At 33.2% G+C, this 23764-nt stretch overlaps 1 protein-coding gene across 5 annotated transcripts in view; it reads right to left on the bottom strand.

The window, feature by feature from the left end:
- Positions 1-23764, bottom strand: part of ced-6 (PTB domain-containing adapter protein ced-6) — a 186565-nt gene that overhangs the window by 46832 nt on the left and 115969 nt on the right. For all 5 annotated transcript variants that reach the window (XM_090412678.1, XM_090412680.1, XM_090412679.1 and 2 more), the window contains exons 4-7: positions 15333-15404; positions 8812-8910; positions 8034-8171; positions 3606-3722 (exon numbers count right to left, since the gene is read on the bottom strand). In XM_090412678.1, the coding sequence (XP_090268804.1) occupies positions 3606-3722; positions 8034-8171; positions 8812-8910; positions 15333-15404 (426 nt within the window). The remainder of the gene's footprint in view (positions 1-3605; positions 3723-8033; positions 8172-8811; positions 8911-15332; positions 15405-23764) is intronic.

Raw genomic sequence — 23764 nt, 5'->3', positions numbered from 1 at the left:
TAAAATTTCACATTAATGGTTGTACAAGTTTTTACATATTGTGCATAGGTTAAATGAATAAACTAACATACTATTTCACTTTTTTTTATTATCTTAAATATCTCAACATAAAATGCTATATGTTGGCATGAAATTATGGCATGGAATTACACAAGATTTTTAAATGTTATGCTTATTCAAAATGTGTGTGCATGTATACATATAATTTATGTGGTGATGTTTGGAATTATAGACAACTAAAATAACAAAACCACAGAGTTTGCACGTGAAGTCACTTCACAACTGGGCTAATAGAGGCTAACGACTTCACATCTTATCCTTATAGACATGTATAATGCTAAGCATTATGGGAAGGGCCACTATCCAGAAGTGATACCAAGGTTGAAGTAATGCACACGTCGTTTCCATATACAAGTAGTCAAAAGGTGTCAACACCTTATTATTAAAATAATCTGGATTAAGGATAGATGTTGAATCAAATCCACCCATAAAATAATAAATTTCACAAAATAATAAATTACACGATAACCACAGTAATTAACTTTAATGAAATGAAAGTACAGATATTTCATACTGAAAATAACAGTACATCATCAGTGTGTAGAAACAAGCAATCAAAGGAACCGAATTACAAAGTACATACAGCAGTTGGTGGTTTACCAATTAAAAACTGTTGCCGTATGCTAGAAATAATAATATTAAAAATATTATTAAATGACTATTTTTGATGGTTACATAAGATAAGAATCTTCCAAACTTTTGGGAGAGAGAGAGACAGACAATATCCAGTGGGATAAAGCCTATCTTATCCATAGATGCAGGTTTAAATATGAACGCCATTTCAAAGAAAGTTGCGAAGCCCTTTTACATCAGCCAAATCTGAATCGGAACTATTGTCTCTCTCTCCTTCTCCCAAAAGTTTGGGAGATTCTTATCTCATGTAATCATCAAAAATAGTGTTTAATAATATTATTTATTAATACTAATTTTTAGCATGTGGCAACAGTTTTTAATTGGTTAACCACCAACTGCTGTATATACTTTGTAATTCAGTTCCTTTGATTGCTTGTTTCTACACACTGACGATGTACTGTTATTTTCAGTATGATATATCTGTACTTTCATTTCATTAAAGTTAATTACTGTGGTTATCGTGTAATTTATTATTTATAATCATGCCACAGGTACCTTTAAAGAATAGATGAAAGTTTTTTTTTTTTTCACTAGGTTATACTATAAATTAAAGATGATAAGAAATTATATTCTTGGTTTCATCCTTTATCCAAGTGTAAGCTTAGATAAAGAAGGAAATGCATGCGACTTCATGACAGGGCTATTTGTATATAGAGTATATATACATTGAATGATATAATCACGTAATCACAAGAAAGATATTTATTTAACCAAATATTTCGGTCTGGAAATAGCAGACCATCGTCGGTGGTATTACAAGAACAGTTTAAAAAATATACAAGCTAGAATACTAACAATAGATCGTTGAAATTAGAACATGCCGCGTGATGTTATATCACTAAGTATGAAACGAAATATTTTGAAGTAGAAACATGATTGAATTTGCTATTATAAAAAAAAAAAAAAAAAAAAAAAAAAAAAAAAAAAAAAAAAAAAAAAATTAATTAATGAGTAATCTTGATTAGACTTTCCCAGATTATATAGATGACATATTTGCTATTTGGCCTCACAGTAAAAACACTTTATCTTCCTTTTTAAACAGTATTAATTCCTTACATCATCGCATAAAGTTTACTATGGAATTAGAAGAAAACAACCAGTTATCTTTTTTAGACGTTCTCCTCATCCGATCATCTTCAAATATTCTTACAACTACAGTATACAGGAAACCAACATTCACAGGTCGTTATATTCTGAAAGAATCAGCCCATCATCCATGTCATAAAACAGGAATTATAAAATGTCTCATCAAAAGAGCCAAAACTAATTGTTCTACTTTTGATTATCTACAGAAAGAACTTTCTACTATCCAGCAACACATGAAACTCAATGGCTTTTCTGAAAAAAGTATTCAACGTCTTCTTACATCTTATAATCCTCCACAAAACAACAAAGATTCAATACGTCGAGTACCTATTCCTTATATCTCCGGTATTTCAGAACCTATCGCAAGAATTTTGAAGAAATATGATTTAACAGCTACGTATTCTCCTATTAACAAATTGTCTTCTCATTTTCCTTCTCCTAAAGACAAACGATCAACTTTATCTCTTCCTGGAGTTTATCAAATTCCTTGCAACTGTGATCTCTCTTACTTTGGACAGACTGGACGTTCTCTTGAAAAAAGAATCCAAGAACATCAATCATCCATTCTTCACAATAAACCTGAAAAGTCTGGTTTGGCTCAACACGGGATTGAAACTGACCACAGCATCCTTTGGTCCAAGACGCGCCTCTTACATAGATCCCGTTATAGGTTCGAACGTTTGTTCAAGGAAAGCGTGGAGGCCTTGCTCCATCATCCCAACCTGAATCGTAATGACTGCATATCTATATCAAAAATCTGGGAAAGTCTAATCAAGATTACTCATTAATTAATTTTTTTTTTTTTTTTTTTTTTTTTTTTTTTTTTTTTTTTTTATAATAGCAAATTCAATCATGTTTCTACTTCAAAATATTTCGTTTCATACTTAGTGATATAACATCACGCGGCATGTTCTAATTTCAACGATCTATTGTTAGTATTCTAGCTTGTATATTTTTTAAACTGTTCTTGTAATACCACCGACGATGGTCTGCTATTTCCAGACCGAAATATTTGGTTAAATAAATATCTTTCTTGTGATTACGTGATTATATCATTCAATCTTATGTCGCAAGTATCCTTAAAACAACAGTATATATACATGTCCATAAGGATACATGCTTTGCATTATGGAATACTAAGGCAATTGACGTGAAGTCATTAGCCTCTATATACAAGTAGCCCAGTTCTGAATTTACTTCACGTGCAAACTCTGTTTGCTTATACTTGGATAAATGACGAAATGAAGAATATAATTTCTTGACATTTTTAATTTATAGTATAACCAAGTGAAAAATCTTTCAAACAACTACAAGACCACATTACATTAGTGTGAATGCTACATAACTATATGTGGAGCATTAAGAAATTTTCACACAATAATTGGAATTTTTGTTCCTTAAAATTCCTAATTTATACAAAATCATTACACAAATGCTACCCAGTTTTAGATCACAAATTACTAAATTTTTTCCTTAACTTGTAGTACACCTTTGATATCAGTATACTATATGTAAATACAAGTGCCCGAGACTAGCGTTAAAAGATCTATTGTGCCACACATTAAACTGCAGCCTCATATTTGGTAAAAAGCTAACGAAATAAATTTCTACAGAAGAGTAAGCAGGAACAAAGTTATGCCACTACTTAATCATAGGAAAATTACTTTCTTGAATTCTGAAATTTGGAAACTGAGTTTGGTGTGATTTATTTTGATAAATAGATATTTGCCATACTGTCAGTTTTTGCAATGTGCAAAATCACGTATCTACTAGAATTAAGAGAAAATATCAGGATGTTCCAATGTTTTACTTAAAAGCTGACTCACCTTTTTTTGAAGTATCATTAACCTCTTCCTCATTTCTAGATCTCTACCTGAACTTTCTAAAAAACGGCGATATGCTAAATCAAAAGCCTGCCCAATAGTTAATGTTATTTCTTCAGCCTATAAAAGTTCAAATAAATTAATAACAGATGAAACCAGAAATCTCAATAATGAAAATAACTTTTTACTAATGACCATACACCGTATATTGGATTGGTAATTACTATAGATAGAAAAATTCCAAGCAGAAAGCTAAACCTTTCATCTTGGCAACTGGAATGTTTTCAACAACTCCATAAGTTTATTGGTTTACTATTTTTTTTTTCATTATAACTGTTAGGTTTGGATTATACTAAGGATACGAAGGATATATTAATATAAATCTCAATTAATATAAATTGAGATTTATATTAATTATAAATCAATTTGTAGTTGAGATTTATAATTAAAATGAATTATAATATACATTATAATTCATTTTAATACAAAAAATGAATTATAATGTATATTTACTTATTAAACATATTTATAGTATCTTTAGACCACAAATATAGCATGATAGTTGTGGCTGGTTCAAAAATTTTCATGAACCAGCATGCATATGTGAATCCCATTTACAAAAAGACTGACAGTACATTAGTACAATGATAAATCTCAACTACAAATACAACCAAACATGAAAACAATGTACAAAAACAATACACCCCTGGTGATGTGTTTAATTTTTTTTTTTTAAATAATCAGATCTTTTCTATGATTTCATTTTGGTTGCTTATTTGTTTGGTCTGTTGATTTGAGAGTTGAAATGCAATCAATTCTGTCTTGGCTGAATCTCTATTGTCCAGCCAACAGGCTGTAGGTTCAAGCATCTCACCATGACACAAATGTTGGCAAGTGTCATTAAGGAAGACAATTTTCATCGTCATATGAAACCATTCATACTGGAAGCTAAGGATGTTGGAAAAATTTTATGTTGGGTCTCTAGAACAGGGTTTTCAGATTATCTAACCATTAGTCCACTTAAGCACTAACAAGAACATGCACAGACAAGAGACTCGATACTCAATATGGAAATGTCCACTAGTACATACTTACTCTATAATTCTGACATCACTGAACCTTTATTTAGCATATGATAATAAATATGATAATTAAGAAATATAAGCACGTTAGCACAAGAATATTTTAACACGTTCGCTGCCACGCTCCTCGGGCATATTTTGTTACCGCACGCCAAGCACTTTCACTTCTTCAAGGTCAGTATCACTTGAAGAGTAATCTAGTGGCCAGCGGTAAGCAACATATGAGTATATTCATAGTTGGCTTGTGAGACTCATATACCAACTATGAGTATACTCGTAGTTGGCAGCGAATGTGTTAATATTTGCCAAATATTTCCGTCTGAAATTAACAGACTATCCTCAGTGCTTGATAGGAACAGTTTTTACAAGATGGACTACAAACAATTGAACTAAGTGGAATACAAACAATTGAACTAAGTGGAATACAAACAATTGATCATTCAAAATTTTGAATGATCAATTGTTTGTATTCCACCTTGTAAAAACTGTTCCTATCAAGCCACTGAGGATAATCTGTTAATTTCAGACTGAAATATTTGGCAAATATTAAAATATTCTTGTGCTAACATGTTTATATTTCTTAATTTAATGTCACAAGTATCTCAGTAATAGATATACTTGTGACAACATCACCAGAGTTAAAGATCTATACTCTGCTACTAATGACTCAGTTAAGTAAGTTTGAGCACGGTTAGTAGTTGGAAGGGGCCCCAATCGTTCGATGCTGTTGGCACACTCTCCCTCGATGAGTCTTTTGACTCCCTGGAGTTGTCAAATAATAATAATACTATCAACATAAGAAGCCTGAATGGCAAAGAAATGGAATCACCAGATAAGTACCAGATTGACATAATAGGCCCATAATGGAGATGGGCTGGCTATATTAGTTGAATGCCAGACAATAGGTGGAAAAAATTAAGTACTGAGTGGATACCAAGGGAAGGAAAGGATACCAAAAAAAACAAAATGATCTACATGTTTGATATGAAACAATGGATACTGGCTAAAGACAGAAAGAACTGGAAAGTTAAGGGGGAAGTCTATACCCAGCAGTCGATGGAAAGAGGCTGAAGAAAAATACAACAGCTGCAAGGTCCATACAAGCAGGTACAGCATCACCTTATTAAACTAATATATTATCATTAACTGTAACATAATTTGTGTGTAAATTATTCACTAGATGATTTGTATGATTTCAGGAATGAACAATTCAAATTGGGTTGCTTAAGGGTCAAAGCTTTATAACTGAGAGGAGACCTCCACATAGCCTTTAAAGGAATGTGGGTTAGGTCAGAAACCGACCAGGGTTTCTGACCTAATGTCCAATCCTCACCTTCTCATGGTGCACCCTGTTGGGTATCTACCTGGATACTGAACGAACGAGGATGGGCTGGCAATTTGGGATTTAGCAGACCAAATTGTATTCTTATTGGCTTAAACCAAAATTTCAAATGATGGTACAACATGACAGAATTTCATGCCGGCAGGGGCACTGCCCGGTTAAACAAGGCGCCTGTTGTTTTTGCTAGGGGAACAAGGGCGAACAACGAAAAGTCAGCTACTGGAACAAATCTGAAAACACATCCCAATTCAACATTACCAGAGTTAAAGATCGGCACTATCAATATGCCTGAATGGAAAAGAAATGGAGCTAGCAGAGGAATTAGATAAATACCAGATCGACATATTAGGGGTGACTGAAACAAAAAAGACAAAAACTGGTGAGATCTTTCTGAGCAATAAATACAAAATGTTATATTCAGGCAATGACAATCAAGAAAAAGGAGTAGCCATAGTATTCAACACTAAATATGAGGCTAATCTTCTTGAATGGCAGGAAATCTCAAGTAGAGTGATGTGGGCAAATATCAGAATTGGAAACTGGGAAACTGGACAATGAGACTTATTTGTGCCTATAGTCCCACAGAAGGTTCTACTAAGGTAGAAGTGGAGAAATTTTTTGAGGCTTTAGAGAAAGCTACTGACACAATGAAAAAGGAAAAGTTGGTCCTTGTTGGGGATCTAAATAGCAGAGTAGGAAATGATTGTCAGACATACAAAAATATTTTGGGAAAAATTGGAGAAAAGAGCAAAGCTAATAATAATGGCAAATAACTGTTCGATTTATGCTCAGGACATGGACTAGTTATTACTAACACCATGTTCCAACATAAAAATGTGCACAAATTCACATGGAGAGAAGAGGCAAGGAATAAGAAATGTCTCATTGACTATGTTATTGTTGATAACAATGTCTTCTCCCTGGTGCAGGACACCAGAGTGTACAGCAGATTTGAAATCGAAAGTGATCACTATTTAGTCTTGAGCAGGATAAAATTGAATTTCATATTGAAAAGAATAACATGTAAGAAAGTTTTAAAGCAAATAAAAGTTGAGCAGCTCTTAAATGTGAACTGTAGACTAAAATGCACAAAGATTATTGGAAAAAAAACATGAAAGAGTTTGAGAGCAGGAACCAAACCTTGGAGATTCAGTGGCAAGCCTTGAAGAAAACCTTGATTGATTCAGGATGTGGTGAGGTTGTCTGCAAGGATAGAAAAATCAGAACTCCATGGTGGACACAAAAAGTTAAAGAGGCAGTGAAGGAAAAGAAGAAAGCATATCAAAAGTTCCTGGTGAATAAGTCAGCTTGTGCTCTTATAGAATACCAAGACAAAAGTAAGAAAGCTAAACACTGTGTAAAACTAGCTAAAGAAAAGTCATGGGAGGACTTTGGCAAGAACATAGAAAATAAATATCAAGAAGGTGGAAAAATATTCTGGAGGTTGTTGAAGCAGCTTAAAAATGCAGGAAAGAGTGCTGTAAAAAGGAGTTAGAGATGATAAAGGTGACATGAAAACGGCAGAAAAACATATCCTTGAAGTATGGAGTAATTACTTCGAGAAATTGCTAAATGAAACAAGCAGTAATAGCAGTAATAACTGGTAAAAAACACTCAACAGGTATACAGTCAGGAATACATATCCATACTTGAAGTAGAAAAAGCCATCAAAGGCTTGAAATGTGGAAAGGCAGCAGGAGTAGATGATATTCGACCAGAAATGCTGAAGTATGGTGGTACATACAACAACAGATATGGGGACAAAATAGAGCAATTCAGCTCACTTTCATTCAACAGACTGTCTCGAGTTGCTATATGCATATTTCTGTATATACTTTCCTATTCATACCTGTATAAACTGTGATGATGTAAAAAATTATAATTCTATATTTAGTATAAAAAAATTCATGAAACTGATGATTTTAGAGTAAAATGAAACAGTATCTTCAAAATATATTTGGTGCAAAAAGTTCATTTTATTAATGAAAAAAAGATCCTGGCACTTACCAACTTATCACTAACAAACACAAAACAACTATGGGTATCTGATTCTGCTTCTTTAGCAATAAAGCTAAAGAATTTTTTATCTGATTTGTCATCTGCACAATAGGAAATACGATGAAGAGGATACTGGTAGGAGATTTTCTGAAAATTGAAATATTTATATGAAAATATTATTTGCACTGGTCATATTTAATCACTAATATCAAGTATGTTAACTAATCTAAACTTCTAATTTTCTAATTATGACATAAATGATACAGTTCTGTGATTAAATTTTAAAGTTAAAATGAAGTTTACTTTTAGTTCTTTATTAAGAAAATATCAAAAGATTACTTGACATTCAGCTGTTTATAATTAATTTAATTATTTTGGTTTAACAACTGAATGCAAGTGTGAAAAAACTATCGTCTATTCTGTTGCAAACCATCTTTAATAGTTTGATGTTTTAAGGATACTTGTGACATAAAGACTGAATAATATAAGCAGGTCTGGAAATAGCAGACCATCTTCAGTGAAGACCATTGCCACTGAAGATGGTCTGCTATTTCCAGACCAAAATATTTGGTTAATTAAACATCTTTGTGTTTACGTGCTTATATTATCCATCTTTAATAGTATTTTAGCAACACCACTGTTAAGTGCTTAAACTTCTTAATTTTATCAACCAGGTATTATTTGAGTTCTGGTTTTATCTCTGAATAATATAGGTGTCAACAATATGTAACTATATTATTGTTAATAATCCTGTAGTTAGTTACTACAAATATGAAACATATATCACCTTCGATTTTGGATCTTGGATTGCAACACCATCAACAGATATTGTCAATTCTACTTTTGGGATTTTTGTTCCCTCAGATCTTCTAAGTTGTTGACTGAACTAAACACAGAAAGACTAATATGAAATTAGGTATACATACAAAACAGATACATCAATATTCCAAACAGTTCTGACACATTATATTTATTAAAATATGAATGGGCAGTACAAAATTTTAAAGGAGGGAAAAAAAAAAATTTTTTTTTGAGAATTAAGTAGAGAAAATAAGAAATTTATATTTTTAAAGAAAGCTTCTGATCAACTTTCAATACCACTAAAAGCTTTCTATACTTATTATAATATTCTTAAAACTTAATTTATTCTAGAAAATATAAAATAAACTTTTCAATTACATTAAAATAATCTCTTAATTAATCTGAAGAAAATCTTTTAACTAAGAGTGGCAAAATATTAATTTTGATGTAGGTTTTTAACAGAATTTTTTTCAAAATGTTTACAAAAAAATTCATTAATTACATTTCTAAGTTCAAATTTTTTTTGAAGGGTAAAGAGTTTGCACTAAACATTTCTGAATTTATAATAACAAGCATGTTTGCCCATCCTTTATGAACTTAAAAGGAGATCTCTTCATAGTTTTCACTATGATGTAAAATAATAGAGGATCCAGAGATGAATGATCAAGTTAATATCAGGACTCTGGTTATGTAGAGGGATAGGGGAATATAAATTGCAGTTTGGTTAGGAGGAAGAGAGATGATATGATAGAGTTGCTTACACCAGTGAGGGAATTTTATAAGATTAAAAGCAAGGATTATAAAAAGAAATGTGAGTGGAGAAGAATGAGAGGCCATCTCTGGAAGTTGTGTGAGAAGTAGATTTTTTAAAGAGAGAGTAATGGGTGAGTGGAATGAATTACCAGAATGCATTGTGAAGGCTGGGAGTGAATACTGGCCTGGTTGGATAAGCAGTGAACATGCAGTTGGCATGTTCACTCTCCAAATGATAAAAACTGCAGATTCAAATCTCACTGTGGCTATGAATATTTGTGACAGTCTTCAGCTGGGAGATGAATCTGATTGCCTGATGTTAGACCACTGCCTTGCTCAATTTATATATCTCAGGCTAAATCTTTCAATGTTGAACTAATTTTGCTTTTACAAATTAAGAACAGTGCTGTTTTTACTGAGGTGGAATCTTTAGCATTTCACTGTACTGAAACAAAATATCAATCTCGTTGCATAGGATTCTGTGAAGATAGGACATTTTTAGAACTTTTTTTTTTCAGCATAAATGCACAAACAAAGATGTCAAATAGAAACTATGCTTTTATTTCAACTAGTTTCATGAAATATTTTCGTTCACTTTATCAGAAAACAACATGAATAAACTAAAAACTAAAAAGCAAGTAATAACAATTGAAAGCTTGCAATCACTATTACACTGGCTGCTGATTCGCGAGTTGCTGCATACTTCTGATAGATACAAGTGTGTTGTGATGGATTAAGGAGACCAGACTTGATGTAAAATCATCCCTTTTTTTTTTCTTATACTATACAGAATGCTTCATTTCAGCAGATTCTGTGAATGCTCCTGATAAAAAACAGTAATCAATGTAGAGCATTTCAGTTTTTTGCCATTCTACATAGTGCTTTGTTTCTATTGTATATGCTGCTAGCCATGATTTGTCTTTCTTTCATTCTCAATGTCCTTGAAGTGTACTGTTCGACATATCTCTCCAAATCTGTTAGCCTCTCTTATGTACACAATGTAGACCATGATTGCAACTGATCTTGTAGACACCCCATTTATTGAGTGATGGATGAAGAGGTTTGGGAGGTTTCAAATGTTCAATGTTCAGACATTTGGTTGATTGGACAGAAGGTAACTATTAAGTTTTGTTGGCGAAACAATCTAGCTATTTCATATGTGAATGAATGGATGGAAGAATTGCTGCTCCTTTATAATGTTTTTTTTTTCCATCTGGTTGTTTTGGAAGTCGAAATATAATTTTTTTTTTTACTATTTTCTGTTGTAACCATTTTTTGGAAGGACAGAATTAAGATACTGTAGCTCTTGGTTTCTTTTATCTATGTTGGTGGAAATTCTGTAGGACCTATTGTGTGAGGAATGGATGATGTCTATTTTTTGTGCTGGGAATGAGAAGTGTGTGGTGATGAGAAGTTGCATGTAGGTAACATCCTATGTCAGTTGGTTTCCTGTAGACTGAGAAGTTAAATGTTTTGTTCTGATTTCTCAAGTAGTGTATCAAAATGGTAAAGACCTATTTCTTTTTAATTCAACTGTGAATTTAATCCAAGGATGTGTTGTTCAGGAAGGCGACGAAATGTTGTGTAATTGTGTAACAGCACTAGGCTAGATGATAACAATATCAATATATCTTCACCAAATTTTTGGTTGTGTTCCTTGATGTTGGAGGGGTATTTTTTCAAACCAATCCATGAACAGGTCAGCTAACATTGGAAAAAGGGGAGAGCCCATTGCTAGCTTTAAAAAAATTCTTCAAATTTGAAAAAAAGTGCAATTGATAGTGTGTTTAAAGAGGTCCATTGTGTCTGATGGGAAGATGTCTTGAAGTAATTGTATGGTATCTGTTCTAGGAACATTGGTGAAAAGATTTACTAATGTCCAGGCTTGCAGTTATATCAGTAGGAGCTAATGTGATGTCTTTGATATTTTCTATGATGTGTATGGTGTTTTCTACATAAGAGGATGTTTGCGTGATGTAAGATTTCAGTAGATTTGCTAGATGTTTAGATAGCATTTTGTATCAACAACTGGTCTCAGTGGCAATTTTATTTATGCAGTTTAGGTACTCCCCATATTCTAGGAACAAAAGGATGTCTAGATTCAAGGTGTTTTTTTGTTTCTTTAGACAGTTCAGAATTTTTTTTTTTTTAATTCAGTTATTGGTTTTATTATAGAAATATGCCATGGGATCTCATTCCGACTTGTGTTTGTCTTCTAGAAGTGATTTCATTTTTTCAACATATTGAAATGACTGTTGAGTGGCCTTTGTCAAATTTTCAATATTACGATGTCTGTCCTTTTTAATGTTTTTAAAGGCCTTCAATTCTATATTTGTGATATTTGTTTGTAAAAGTATGGAGTCTGAATTTGAAGAAATCTGCACCATCTCTTGGAATTTTTTATAGGCTTCCCCCCACATTTGCCATAATATCTAATTGGCTCCTACTGATTCACATCACATTGGCTCTCCTACTGATATAATTGCAAAGCTTGGACGTAGGAAATCTTTGACATCCCACTAGACACAGTAGACCTCTTTAAACACTGTATCAATAGCACTTTTTTTCAAATTTGAAGATTTTTTTTGAAGCCAGCAATGGGCTCTCCCCTTTTTCCTATGTCAGCTGACCTATTCACAGATTGGTACAATTGGTACAATTTGACATCTTCCTTAATCCATCACAACACACTTGTATCTATCAGAAGTATGAAGCAACTAACGAACCAGCAGCCAGTGCAATATTGAATGCAAGCTTTCCATTGTTTAAATGCTTTCAGATATTTTTCACTAGAGATGTTAACTGTTATTACTTGATTTCTAGTTTTAGTTTATTCATGTCATTTCCTGATGAAGTGAAAGAAAATATTTCACAAAACTAGTCAAAACTAAAACAGTTTCTATTTGACATCTTTGTTTATGGTTTTATATTGAGAAGAAAAAAAAAGTTTTAAAAATAATCTTGGTAGCTGCTACTGTGATAACAAAATCTCTTTTCTTAATCTCTTATCCACAATTTTCCTCCAAATTAGTCTATTACTTGTGAGCACTCCAATATTGTCATATCTAACATTCTGTTCTTCTTCTTAGCCACTTCTGACTGAATCAATCCACCAATACCTTGGTCTTCCAACTGAGACTCCTCCCTGACATTTTGGCATCAAACACCTGTTTTGCTAATGTTTTCTCATTCATTCTATTTGGCCATGCTACCTTAAATTAATTCTGCTTACACATTCTTGAATGCTAATAGTGTCAAGTTCCTTTCTAATATCTTCAGTTTTAATATGATTCTGCCCTTGATGCCATCAGTTCACTCTCTTAATTTTTCTCAGAACCTTCATATGTGTGGTCTCTAGTCTCTGATGAAGTGGCTTTATTTCTAACCCAACTTTCACACCCATAACTTAAAACTGGTTTGAACACTGTCTTGTATACTGCTTGTTTGGTGTTCTGACTAATTTCTCTCCTATTTCATATAAATTTATTTAGCTGGCTACCCACCATACTTTGCTTACTCTGTTATTTCCAAATTTACCTTGCCATCGTCACTAAAAACTGTGTCTAAATAGTTGAAATATTTCATGTTCTATAGGCTCTCCATTCAGAATGCAGTTGATGTGTTCAGTGTTTCTGCCTATTTTCATAGTGTTAGTCTTTTTATTGCTGAGTTTCATGCTAAATTTGTTATAGCTGTTATTCAGTTTACTTAGAGAATCCTGGAGACTCGCACACTGATGTGTTAAGGAGTACATCATCATCTGCATAAAGCGAAGAGCTAAGTTCAACATGTCCAATTCTAATATCAGGCCTAATGCTATTTTCTTTCATAAAGTGATCCATATAGATAATGAATAGGAGTGGAGATAACGTGCATCCTTGTCTTATTCCTGATTTGACATCAAACCTCTTCCTGCATTTCCTTCAATTCTAACTGCTTACTGATAACTTAAATATATACTATATAATGCTCTGTATATTGTTCCATTCACCAGATTAATAGTAGTATTTTGAAAAACTTTTCTCTGGGCACCTTGTCATATGCCTTTTCCAGATCTACAAAACTCAAGTATAGATTCTTGTCATATTCCCATGATTTCTCAACTATTGTCTTAAACTGAAAATCTGATCTTGACAACCACTATTTGGCCTGAACCCAGCTTGTTCTTCTCCAAGTTTCTCTTCCACAATCTTTCTCAACTTCTTTTCAAGTATGCTAGCATAAATTTTAGGACACTTAGTAGAGAAATTCCCCTGTAATTCTTACATTCAACTTTATTCCCTTTTATACAGATGGGTACTATGAGACCTCTACTCCAATCATTGGGAATTCGACCTTCTGTCCAGGCACTCTGAATTATGCAGTGTAGCCACTGCAAAACTTTTATACCTCCATACTTAAGCATTTCTGGTTGAATATCATCTACTCCATTTGCCAAATTTCAAAAAAGTACAGCAAGTGTGGCCAAGAATTTTTTTTGGGAAAAAAAGATCTCAGCTTAATATTACAGTCGTATTTATCAAGAGTGGCTCCAAGTCTCCAAAATTAAAAACATCTCAGTCTTACTTTCATTCTACATTGTTTCAAAAGTTGGAAAAAGGGTCTGGAATTTTCTGAATAATTGAGGATGATAAGGATGGTTCTATGGGTAATCATCGTGATTAAGTCAATTTTCATTTACATAAATATATATCAGTATTGTTACTTGATGATTGGACCTTGTAAAAATAATTATATAGAAACATATGAGTCCTTTCCCCAATAGTCTTTGCAATGCTATCAGCACTTGCAATGTGCATGACTAGAGTATGATATAGCTTTGTCAAATATTTATTTATTTGGTCTTGAGAAAAATCAAGTTCAAAGTCACTGCACCAAACTGGAAATGAATTTGTTTTCATTACCACTCAAGTATATAAACATTATAATAAAAATGTATGTAAATACAAAACATTAACAATCTTTAAAAGTTATGTATTTTTTAAAAGTAATTGCATGATTAGCAATGGTATAGTTGCCATAAAATACACAAATGTCCAACCTTCAAAACAACTGATTAAAAAAATATTAAAATATTATTTTTTAAAGAGCTGATGTGTTAAATATCATTTCTCCAACTATAAATCTATATTCTAATTATTTATTTAACCATTATTTGTCCAACATTATTTTCTCTTTATTTGTATAAAAATACAAAGCAATGAAGCAAAAAAAAAAAACATTATAAACAAATAATTCAGCTTTTTGCTTTCTGATCTGAATTTCCTGTTTTATCTATAACACTGATCTGAAAAGCTAAAGTTCTGGTTCAAACTACAAAATCCTAATTTTTTTTTGCTCTATTTAACACAAAAATCCTGTTTTATATACAGGGTGTTTCAAAAAGAATGTCCCGATTTGAAAACTGTATCTCTCTGCAATCACGAACCACAAATGAATATATATATATATATATATATATATATATAGTTTAATTGTATATTAATATTTTATATTAATTTGTGGTTCATGGTTGCAGAGATATACAATTTTCAAATCGGGACATTCTCTCTGCAATCACGAACCACAAATGAATATATATATATATATATATATATATATATAGTTTAATTGTATATTAATATTTTATATTAATTTGTGGTTCATGGTTGCAGAGATATACAATTTTCAAATCGGGACATTCTTTTTGAAACACCCTGTATGTATGTGTGTGTGTATATATATATATTAAAACTTATATAATTACTAACTTACTTTTAGTTTTCTGATACCTTCTTTAACTACTTCTATACCTTTAGGTTGGTCTGCATCTGTTTTTCCTAAAAACTAAAAAATAAAAAAATAAATAAAAAATAACATGGGAAATAATTTCCACTACAATGCAAAAATGTCAATAAGAAAGAATTCCAAAATAATAAATATTGAAGTTTATAACCTTATAACATAACTTTTTTGCTTACACTTGGTTAAAGGATTAAATCGAGCATATAATTTCTCTGCATCTTGAATTTATAACACAAGTAAAGAAGTGAATAATTATTTATTCACTTCTTTACTTGTGTTACTTTACTTCTTTACTCAAAACAAATGCTTACTTTCATCATAAATTCATTTGTACAACTGTAGTTTATGTAAACAAGTAACTCAATATTGTCCACAAAAACTCTGAATTCAGGTAATATATTTTAGTTAAGGAACCCTAATATCAATTTTAATTAGATGCCATCAAAAATGTAATCATTAGCATTACTACTACATCTAAAAAACAACATAAGGTATTCAATAGATAATGCACAATGCAAAAATATCACTCTCAATGGAATTTTATATCAAACTATCACATTTTTCATATTATATGAATAAGAACATGAATAATTTTGTTTCTTTAGACAAAGAGAATGCCAACTATGAGTTAGCAATGACATGCATGCGACAGGAGCCGAGTCCAGAATGAGGCAGGTGACCAGTGGTGTACCTCAGGGCTCTGTGCTTGGGCCAATGTTGTTTAATTTGTATATAAATGATATAGGAAACGGCTTAAAGGGAGATATTCAGTTGTTTGCTGATGATGCAAAGTTGTGTAGTGCAATAAAAAATCAAGCTGATGTTGAAAGTTTGCAGGAGGATTTAAATAAGCTGGTAAAATGGGCAAAAGAAAATGGATGTCAGTTCAATGTGGAAAAGTGTAAAGTCATGCATTTTGGGATTAAAAGATTACCAGCTGTGTACTACATCGATGGAAAGGTACTCCAAGAGATTGATGAGGCTAGGGACTTAGGGGTATTGGTAGATAGGGAGATGAAGTTCAGAGGACACATTGCTAAGGTGTCCAAGATTGCACATAGGATTACTTGGTTGTTGAGGAACACACTGACATCCAGAGATAAAGAGGTTATTATTCCCCTTTATAAAGCATTGATACTTCCACATTTGGATTACTGTGCTCAGGTCTGGTCACCTGGATTCCTTGGAGATCAGGAGGCTGTGGAGAGGGTTCAGAGAAGAGTGATCAAGTTGGTGAGTGATATAAAAAATACTCCCTACATTGATAGATTGAGAGCTTGTGGATTGCAGAGATTGGTTGATAGGCGAAGAAGAGGTGATATGATAGAAACATTCAAATTACTAAAAGGTTTTTATAGGATTGATGCAGGGGAAATGTTTCAGCTGTGTGATAGTGATGGAAGAACAAGAGGTCATCTCTGGAAATTAAAGAAGAGTGTGGTTAACAAAGGTGTCAGAACAAGGTTTTTTGCCTGGAGGGTGGTGAATGAGTGGAATTCATTGCCTGACTTAGTTGTGAGCTCTTCGTCTGTAAATGAATTCAAGAAGAGATATGACAGATATTGTTTTGCTAGTTTGGGTCTCCCGCGATGAGTCTACTGACTCCATGGAGATACCCGTAATAATAATAATAATAATAAGTACCATGTCAACAAATTTCCTTACTCTGATATGCAAAAAAAAAAAAAAAAGTAGATGAATAGGTAAATCAGGAAAATAAATTTAAACTATGGTTAGCAAATCTCCAATATGTTTTAGAGATACTTGAGCCATAAGGTTTCATAAAATTCACACGATAATGCAATAGGCAAGTGATGACATGTAATTTCCAGGTCAAAATATATGGCTTTAAATAAATAATTATTCACTTCTTTACTTGTGTTATAAATTCAAGATGCAGAGAAATTATATTCTCGATTTAATCCTTTAACCAAGCGTAAGCAAACAAAGTTTGTGCGTGAAGTAACTTCATGACTGGGCAACTCGTATATAGAGTCTAATGACTTCACATCCTCAGTATCCCATAATGCAAAGCATTATGAGAAGGGTCACTAACCAGACTGGTTTTGACATATATTGAGGTCTCATCAGCGGGAGCCAGACCCAGAAGTGATACCAAAGTTGAAGTAATGCAGAAGTCATATTTCCATATACAAGTAGCCTAAAAGTGTCACACCTTATTACTAAAATAAGGCAAGTGATGTGAAGAAATTAGCCTCTATATACGAGTTGCCTAGTCATGAAGTTACTTCATGTGCAAACTTTGTTTGCTTATGTTGGATAAAGGATTAAACAGGGAATATAATTTCTTGGCATCTTTAATTCATAATATAACCAAATACACTTTCAACATCTATCTCTAATCCAGAGTGTTTTAGTAACAAGTATGACAACTTTAGGCTACTCGTATATGGAAATATGACTTCTGCATTACTTTGACCTTGGTATCACTTCTGGGTCTGGCTCCCAGTGACGAGACCACAATAAGGGTCGAAACTGGTCTGGGTAGTGACCATTCCCATAATGCACAACTTTATACATGTCGGGATACTAAGGCAAGTGAAGCGAAGTCATTAGCCTCTATATATATATGAGTTGTCCAGTCGTGAAGTTACTTCACGTGCAAACTTTGTTTACTTACACTTGGTTAAAAGATTAAACCAAGAATATAATTTCTTGGCATCTTTAATTTACAGTATAACCAAGTGAAAAACTTTCAACATTTACTTGTGTTATTTTGATTTTATGAACTCCTCAACATGCAGGGAAGGAATTCCACTCAGGTAAGCAAAACTATTTTGTTGGCTTAGTCAGCCAGGTGGGTAGTCTTCCCACCATTCATTTAACAGAATGCAATTCGAATCTCATTGTGGGCATGAAATTTGCAAACATCTTTAGCTGATAGATAAAGTTCATCACCTAACATGACATCGGTCTCTACTGAACAGGTCAAGATGCCTTAACCTTTAAACTACTCATTATTATCAAACATCACTCGTAAATTAGCATGATTGTCTTCCAAACTTTGTATATTGGTGAGTCCTAAGATGGTTGAATAGGTTGTTCTGTGACCTGCATGAACTTCCACAGAGGTGATATATTTACAAATCTTTTCTTGGTTTTTATAGTACAATACACAAAGGTACTGATATATACTAGCTTCCTGCATTTCAACTGATTTAGTCAGAGCAGAGTCATTCATGTCAATACCACATTCTTCATATTTGCCATGAGATTGCTCTTTCAAGCATTTCTTTTGTCCAACTTCAATTCCAAGATCTGTTTTGAGAAGCAGGTGTTTGGCATACAGGACTGATTCAGCAATGTTTATCATCATATTTCTGATATGTACCCTTTGAAGGTGTAGGATACTATGACATACATGATTATGCTTTCATTATTACTAACTTCCTATCAACTCAACCTTCCTCCAAATTAATCTGTTATCTGTCAAGACTCCAATTTTATCAGATCTTATATTTTGGTCTTTTAAGGCACTTTTTACTGTTTCAATTCACGTATATCTTCTTCCTCCTCTGGATGTTTTTACTGTTTTCCAAAAAACACTTATATCTGCTATCCTTTCCCCTCCCATTCTGTTTAAATGTTTTCCAAAAATACCACCTGAGATTAATTCTGCTAACACTCCTGAATGCCAACAATGTCAAGTGTTCATTCCTAATATCCTCATTTTTAATGATATTGCCACTGATGCCATTTGTTCACTTTCCTAATCTTTCTGAGAATTCTCATATCTGTGAATCGATCAAGAATTTTATTTCTAACCTAGCTCCCAGATCAATAAGTTAAAACTGGTTTGAACACTGTCTTGGTCTTGTATACAGCAAGTTTAGTGTCTTAACTAATTTCTCTCTTATTTCATGAGAATTTATTCAGCTGACTTCCTACCACAGCAGTTTCGCTAATTCTGTTTATTTCCATTTTAATTTGCCATCTTTACTAAAAATGCTACATACATAGCTGAAATGTTTTACATGTTCTATTGGTTTTCCATTAATTTTTCTGCAGTTTTCCTTACTATTTTCACTATCTCTGTCAGTTCATTGCTGATTTTCATATCAAATTTATTACAGCAGTTTTTTAGTTTAGTCAGGGAATCATGAAGTAAACTACTGGATTTATAATCATCATCATCAAATTCCTGATATATACTCTCAATGGGTGTACATGATATAAATAGTACTACATGAAAAATTTACACCATTACTAACTTCCAACAATTTTCCTCCAAATCAGTCTATTACCTGTCAAGACTCCAATATTAGAAGGTCTTATATTTCTGTCTTCTAAGTCACTTTTCACTGTATCGATCCAACTATATCTTGGTCTACCTCTGGGTCTTTTTCCTGCCAACCTGGCAGAAAACACTTGTTTTACTAATCTTTCCTCTCCCATTCTGCTTAAGTGACCATACCACCTGAGATTAGCTCATCTAATGCATTCCTGGATGCTGACAATATAAAGTTCTTTCCTAATATTCTCGTTTTTAATATGATATTGCCACTGATGCCATCTGTTCATGCCCCTAATCTTTCTCAGGACTCTCATACCTGCGGTCTCTAGTCTTTGGTCAAGTGTTTTATTTCTAACTCAGCTCTCAGATCCATAAGTTAAAATTGGTTTGACAACTGTCTTGTATACAGCTAATTTAGTGTTTTGGCTAATTTCTCTCTTATTCCATATAAATTTATTCAGTTGACTTCCTACCATATCAGCATTGTTGATTCTGTTGTCTATTTCCACATTTAACTTACCATCTTCGCTAAAAAGTATGCCTAAATAGCTGAAATGTTTTACTTCTTCTATAGGTTCTCCATTCACAATGCAGTTAATATTTTCAATGTTTCTGCCTATTTTCATTGCCTTTGTCTTTTTAATGCTGACCTTCATACCATATCTATTACAACAGTTATTCAATTTAGTCATGGAATCTTCCAGACTTGTAGTGGATTTATTTAGAAGTATAACATCATCTGCATAAAGCAAAGAGCTGACATTAACATCTCCAATTTTGATATCAGGTTTAATACTACTTTCCTTCATGTGATCCATATAGATAATGAATAATAGAGGGGAAAATGCACATCCTTGTCTGACACCATATTTAACATTAAACCACCTTCTTCAATTCTAACTGCTGACTTACAACTCAAATAAAGACCAAGTATTGTTTGTTATACTGCCCCATCAACACCATATAACTGTAGCGTTTTGAATAGCTTCTCTCTTGGCACCCTGTCATATGCCTTTTCCAGATCTACAAAACTTAAATACAGATCTTTGTTATATTCCAATGATTTCTAAACTATCTGTCATAAAGTGAAAAACTGATCCTGGCAGCCTTTATTTGGCCTGAATCCAGCTTGTTCTTCACCAAGCTTCTCTTCCACAATCCTTCTCAACCATTTCCCAAGTATACCTGCATATATCTTACCAGGCTCAGTAATGAAATACCTCTGCTGTAATTCTCACATTGTTTTTTTTCTTCCTTTTTATACATGGGTACTATGAGAGCTCTACTCCAATCATCTAGAATTTGTCCCTCTGTCCAAGCCTTCTGAACTATGCAGTGCAGCCATCGTAAAACTTATAACTCCATACTTGAGCATTTTTGGTAGAATATCATCCACTTCTGCTGCCTTTCAAGTATGGATATGTATTCCTGACTGCATGCCTGGTCAATGTTTTTACCACTGTGCTGTCATCACTGCTTGTTTCAATTAGCAATTTTTCGAAGTAATTACTCCATACTTCAAGGATCTTTTTCTCCTGTTTTCATTTCACCTTTATCATCTCTAATTCCTTTTACAGCACTCTTCCCTCCATTTCTGAGCTTCTTCAACAACCTCTAGAATATCTTGCCACCTTCTTGATATTTATTTTCTATGTTCTTGCCAAAGTCCTCACATGACTTTTGTTTAGCCAGTTTTACAGTGTTTAGCTTTCTTACATTTGTCTCTGTATTCTCTAAGAGCACAAGCTGACTTATTTGCCAGGAGCTTTTGATATGCTTTCTTATTTTCCTTCATTGCCTCTTTAACTTCCTGTGTCCACCATGGAGTTCTGATTTTTCTATCCTTGAACACAACTTCACCACATGCCTCTCTGGCTGAATCAATCAGTGTTTTCTTCAGGGCTTGCCACTGAATCTCCAAGGTTTGGTTCTTGTTCTCAAACGCTTCCATTTTTTCTTGAATAATATTTGTGTATTTTAGTTTACAGTTCACATCTGAGAGCTGCTCAAGTTTTATTCGCTTTAAAACTTTCTTAGTTGTTCTTCTTTTCAATATTCAATTTTATTCTGTTCAAGACTAAATGGTGATCACTTGCAATTTCAAATCCTCTGTACACTCTGGTGTCCTGCACCAGTGGGAAAACATTGCTATCAACAATAACATAGTCAATGAGACTTTTCTTATTCCTTGCCTCTTCTCTCCATTTGAATTTTTGCCCAATTTTATGTTGGAACATGGTGTTAGTAATAACCAGTCCATGTCCTGAGCGGAAATCCAACAGTTATTTTCCATTATTATTAGCTTTGCTCTTTTCTCCAAATTTTCCCAAAATATTTTTGTGTGTCTAACAATCATTTCCTACTCTACTATTTAGATCCCCAACAAGGACCAACTTTTCCTTTTTTATTGTGTCAGTTGCTTTCTCTAAAGCCTCAAAAAATTCCTCCACTTCTACCTTAGTAGAACCTTCTGTGGGACCATAGGCACAAATAAGTCTCATTGTCCAGTTTCCAATTTGGATATTTGCCCACATCACTCTACTTGAAATTGCCTGCCATTCAAGAAGATTAGCCTCGTATTTAATGTTGAATACTATGGCTACTCCTTTTTCTTGATTGTCATTGCCTGAATATAACATTTTGTATTTATTGCTCAGAAAGATTTCACCAGTTTTTGTCTTTTTTTGTTTCAGTCACCCCTATTATGTCAATCTGGTACTTATCTAATTCCTCAGCTAGCTCCATTTCTTTGCCATTCAGGCTTCTTATGTTGATAGTATCGATCTTTTAACTCTGGTGATGTTGAGTTGGGGTGTATTTTTAGATTTGTTCCAGTAGCTGACTTTTCATTGTTCGCCCTGGTTCCCCTGGCAAAAACAACAGGAGCCTTGTTTAACCGGGCGACGCCCCTCCCTGCATGAAATTCTGTCATGTTGTACCATCATTTGAAATTTTTGTTTAAGCCAATAAGAATACAATTTGGTCCGCTAAATCCCAAATTGTCAGCCCATCCTCGTCCATTCAGTATCCAGGTAGATACCTAACAGGGTGCACCACGAAAAGGTGAGGATTGGACATTAGATCAGAAGCCCTGGTCAGTTCTCGGCATTCCTTTGAAGGCCATGTGGAATTCTCCTCTCAATTATATAGCTTTTACCCTAAAGTATCACCTACTGGATTTATTTAGATTGAAGTATAATATCATCTGCATAAAGTAAACAGCTGAGATAAACATATCCAATTCTGATATTGGATGCAATACCACTTTCTTTTATAATGTGATCCATAAACATGATGAATAACAGTGGTAGCATATGCGCATTTCTAACAGTCCACAGTGGTGCATCTAGTGCATAATTTACATTGAATACATATCTATTGAATACTAGTACATCATAATTTACATATCTAGTACATTGAACCATAATTACCATAGGTAATTATGTTTCAATGACAGTATATGAATGCAGTCAGCTGTAGGAATATATATATATATATATATATATATATATATCAGATCTATTTAAGTTAGGACAATGAAGTAAAATTTTGCACATTTCTTTTATAAAGATGTTCTATGAGGAAATGGCTTATGAAGGATTCTTGTCTTCTAATAAACACTACATTTAGTGCAGAAAGCATGCCCAGCAAGTCCAGACTGTCCAGGTTCATATTTAATATGTGACTTGTATTCTTCTAGATGAATAAGAGCAGATCTACCAGTTTGTCCAAAATAAGAATCTGAAAGAACAAGGAATATGGTAGATGACCAGAAAATGTAGAGGTGGAAGTTTGTCCTTAGGAGAAGCACGATAATTGGAGATTTTCTTGGGTGAAGGGCAACAAAAATATTCAATGGTTTTAAAACTTTTGCTACATGTTCAGAAATGCATTGCATATAAAGGAATGAGAGTTATTTCTTTTGCATTGGAAGAGGTAGAGATACCATAACTGTTAAAAGCTTTTGTGATGAAAGAATCCTTAAAACCATTTGATAAAAAGTTGGATTTAATATGTTGTAATTCTTTCTGTAAAAGTTCATCTGAAGAACAAAGAATGAGCATGATGTCTTAATTGTTCCAGCCTCCTGATTAGGATGGCAGTGAGATTCCACATCGATATAATGCCTGTGCGAGTCTTCGTCTGA

Source organism: Typopeltis vanoorti, chromosome 23 (assembly GCF_054136105.1).
Source record: "Typopeltis vanoorti isolate ZY-2024b chromosome 23, IOZ_Tvanoo_1.0, whole genome shotgun sequence".
Classification (NCBI taxonomy): Eukaryota; Metazoa; Arthropoda; class Arachnida; order Uropygi; family Thelyphonidae; genus Typopeltis; species Typopeltis vanoorti.
The sequence above is the reverse complement of the archived record's forward strand: the minus strand, read 5'-3'. Positions and strand labels throughout refer to the sequence as shown.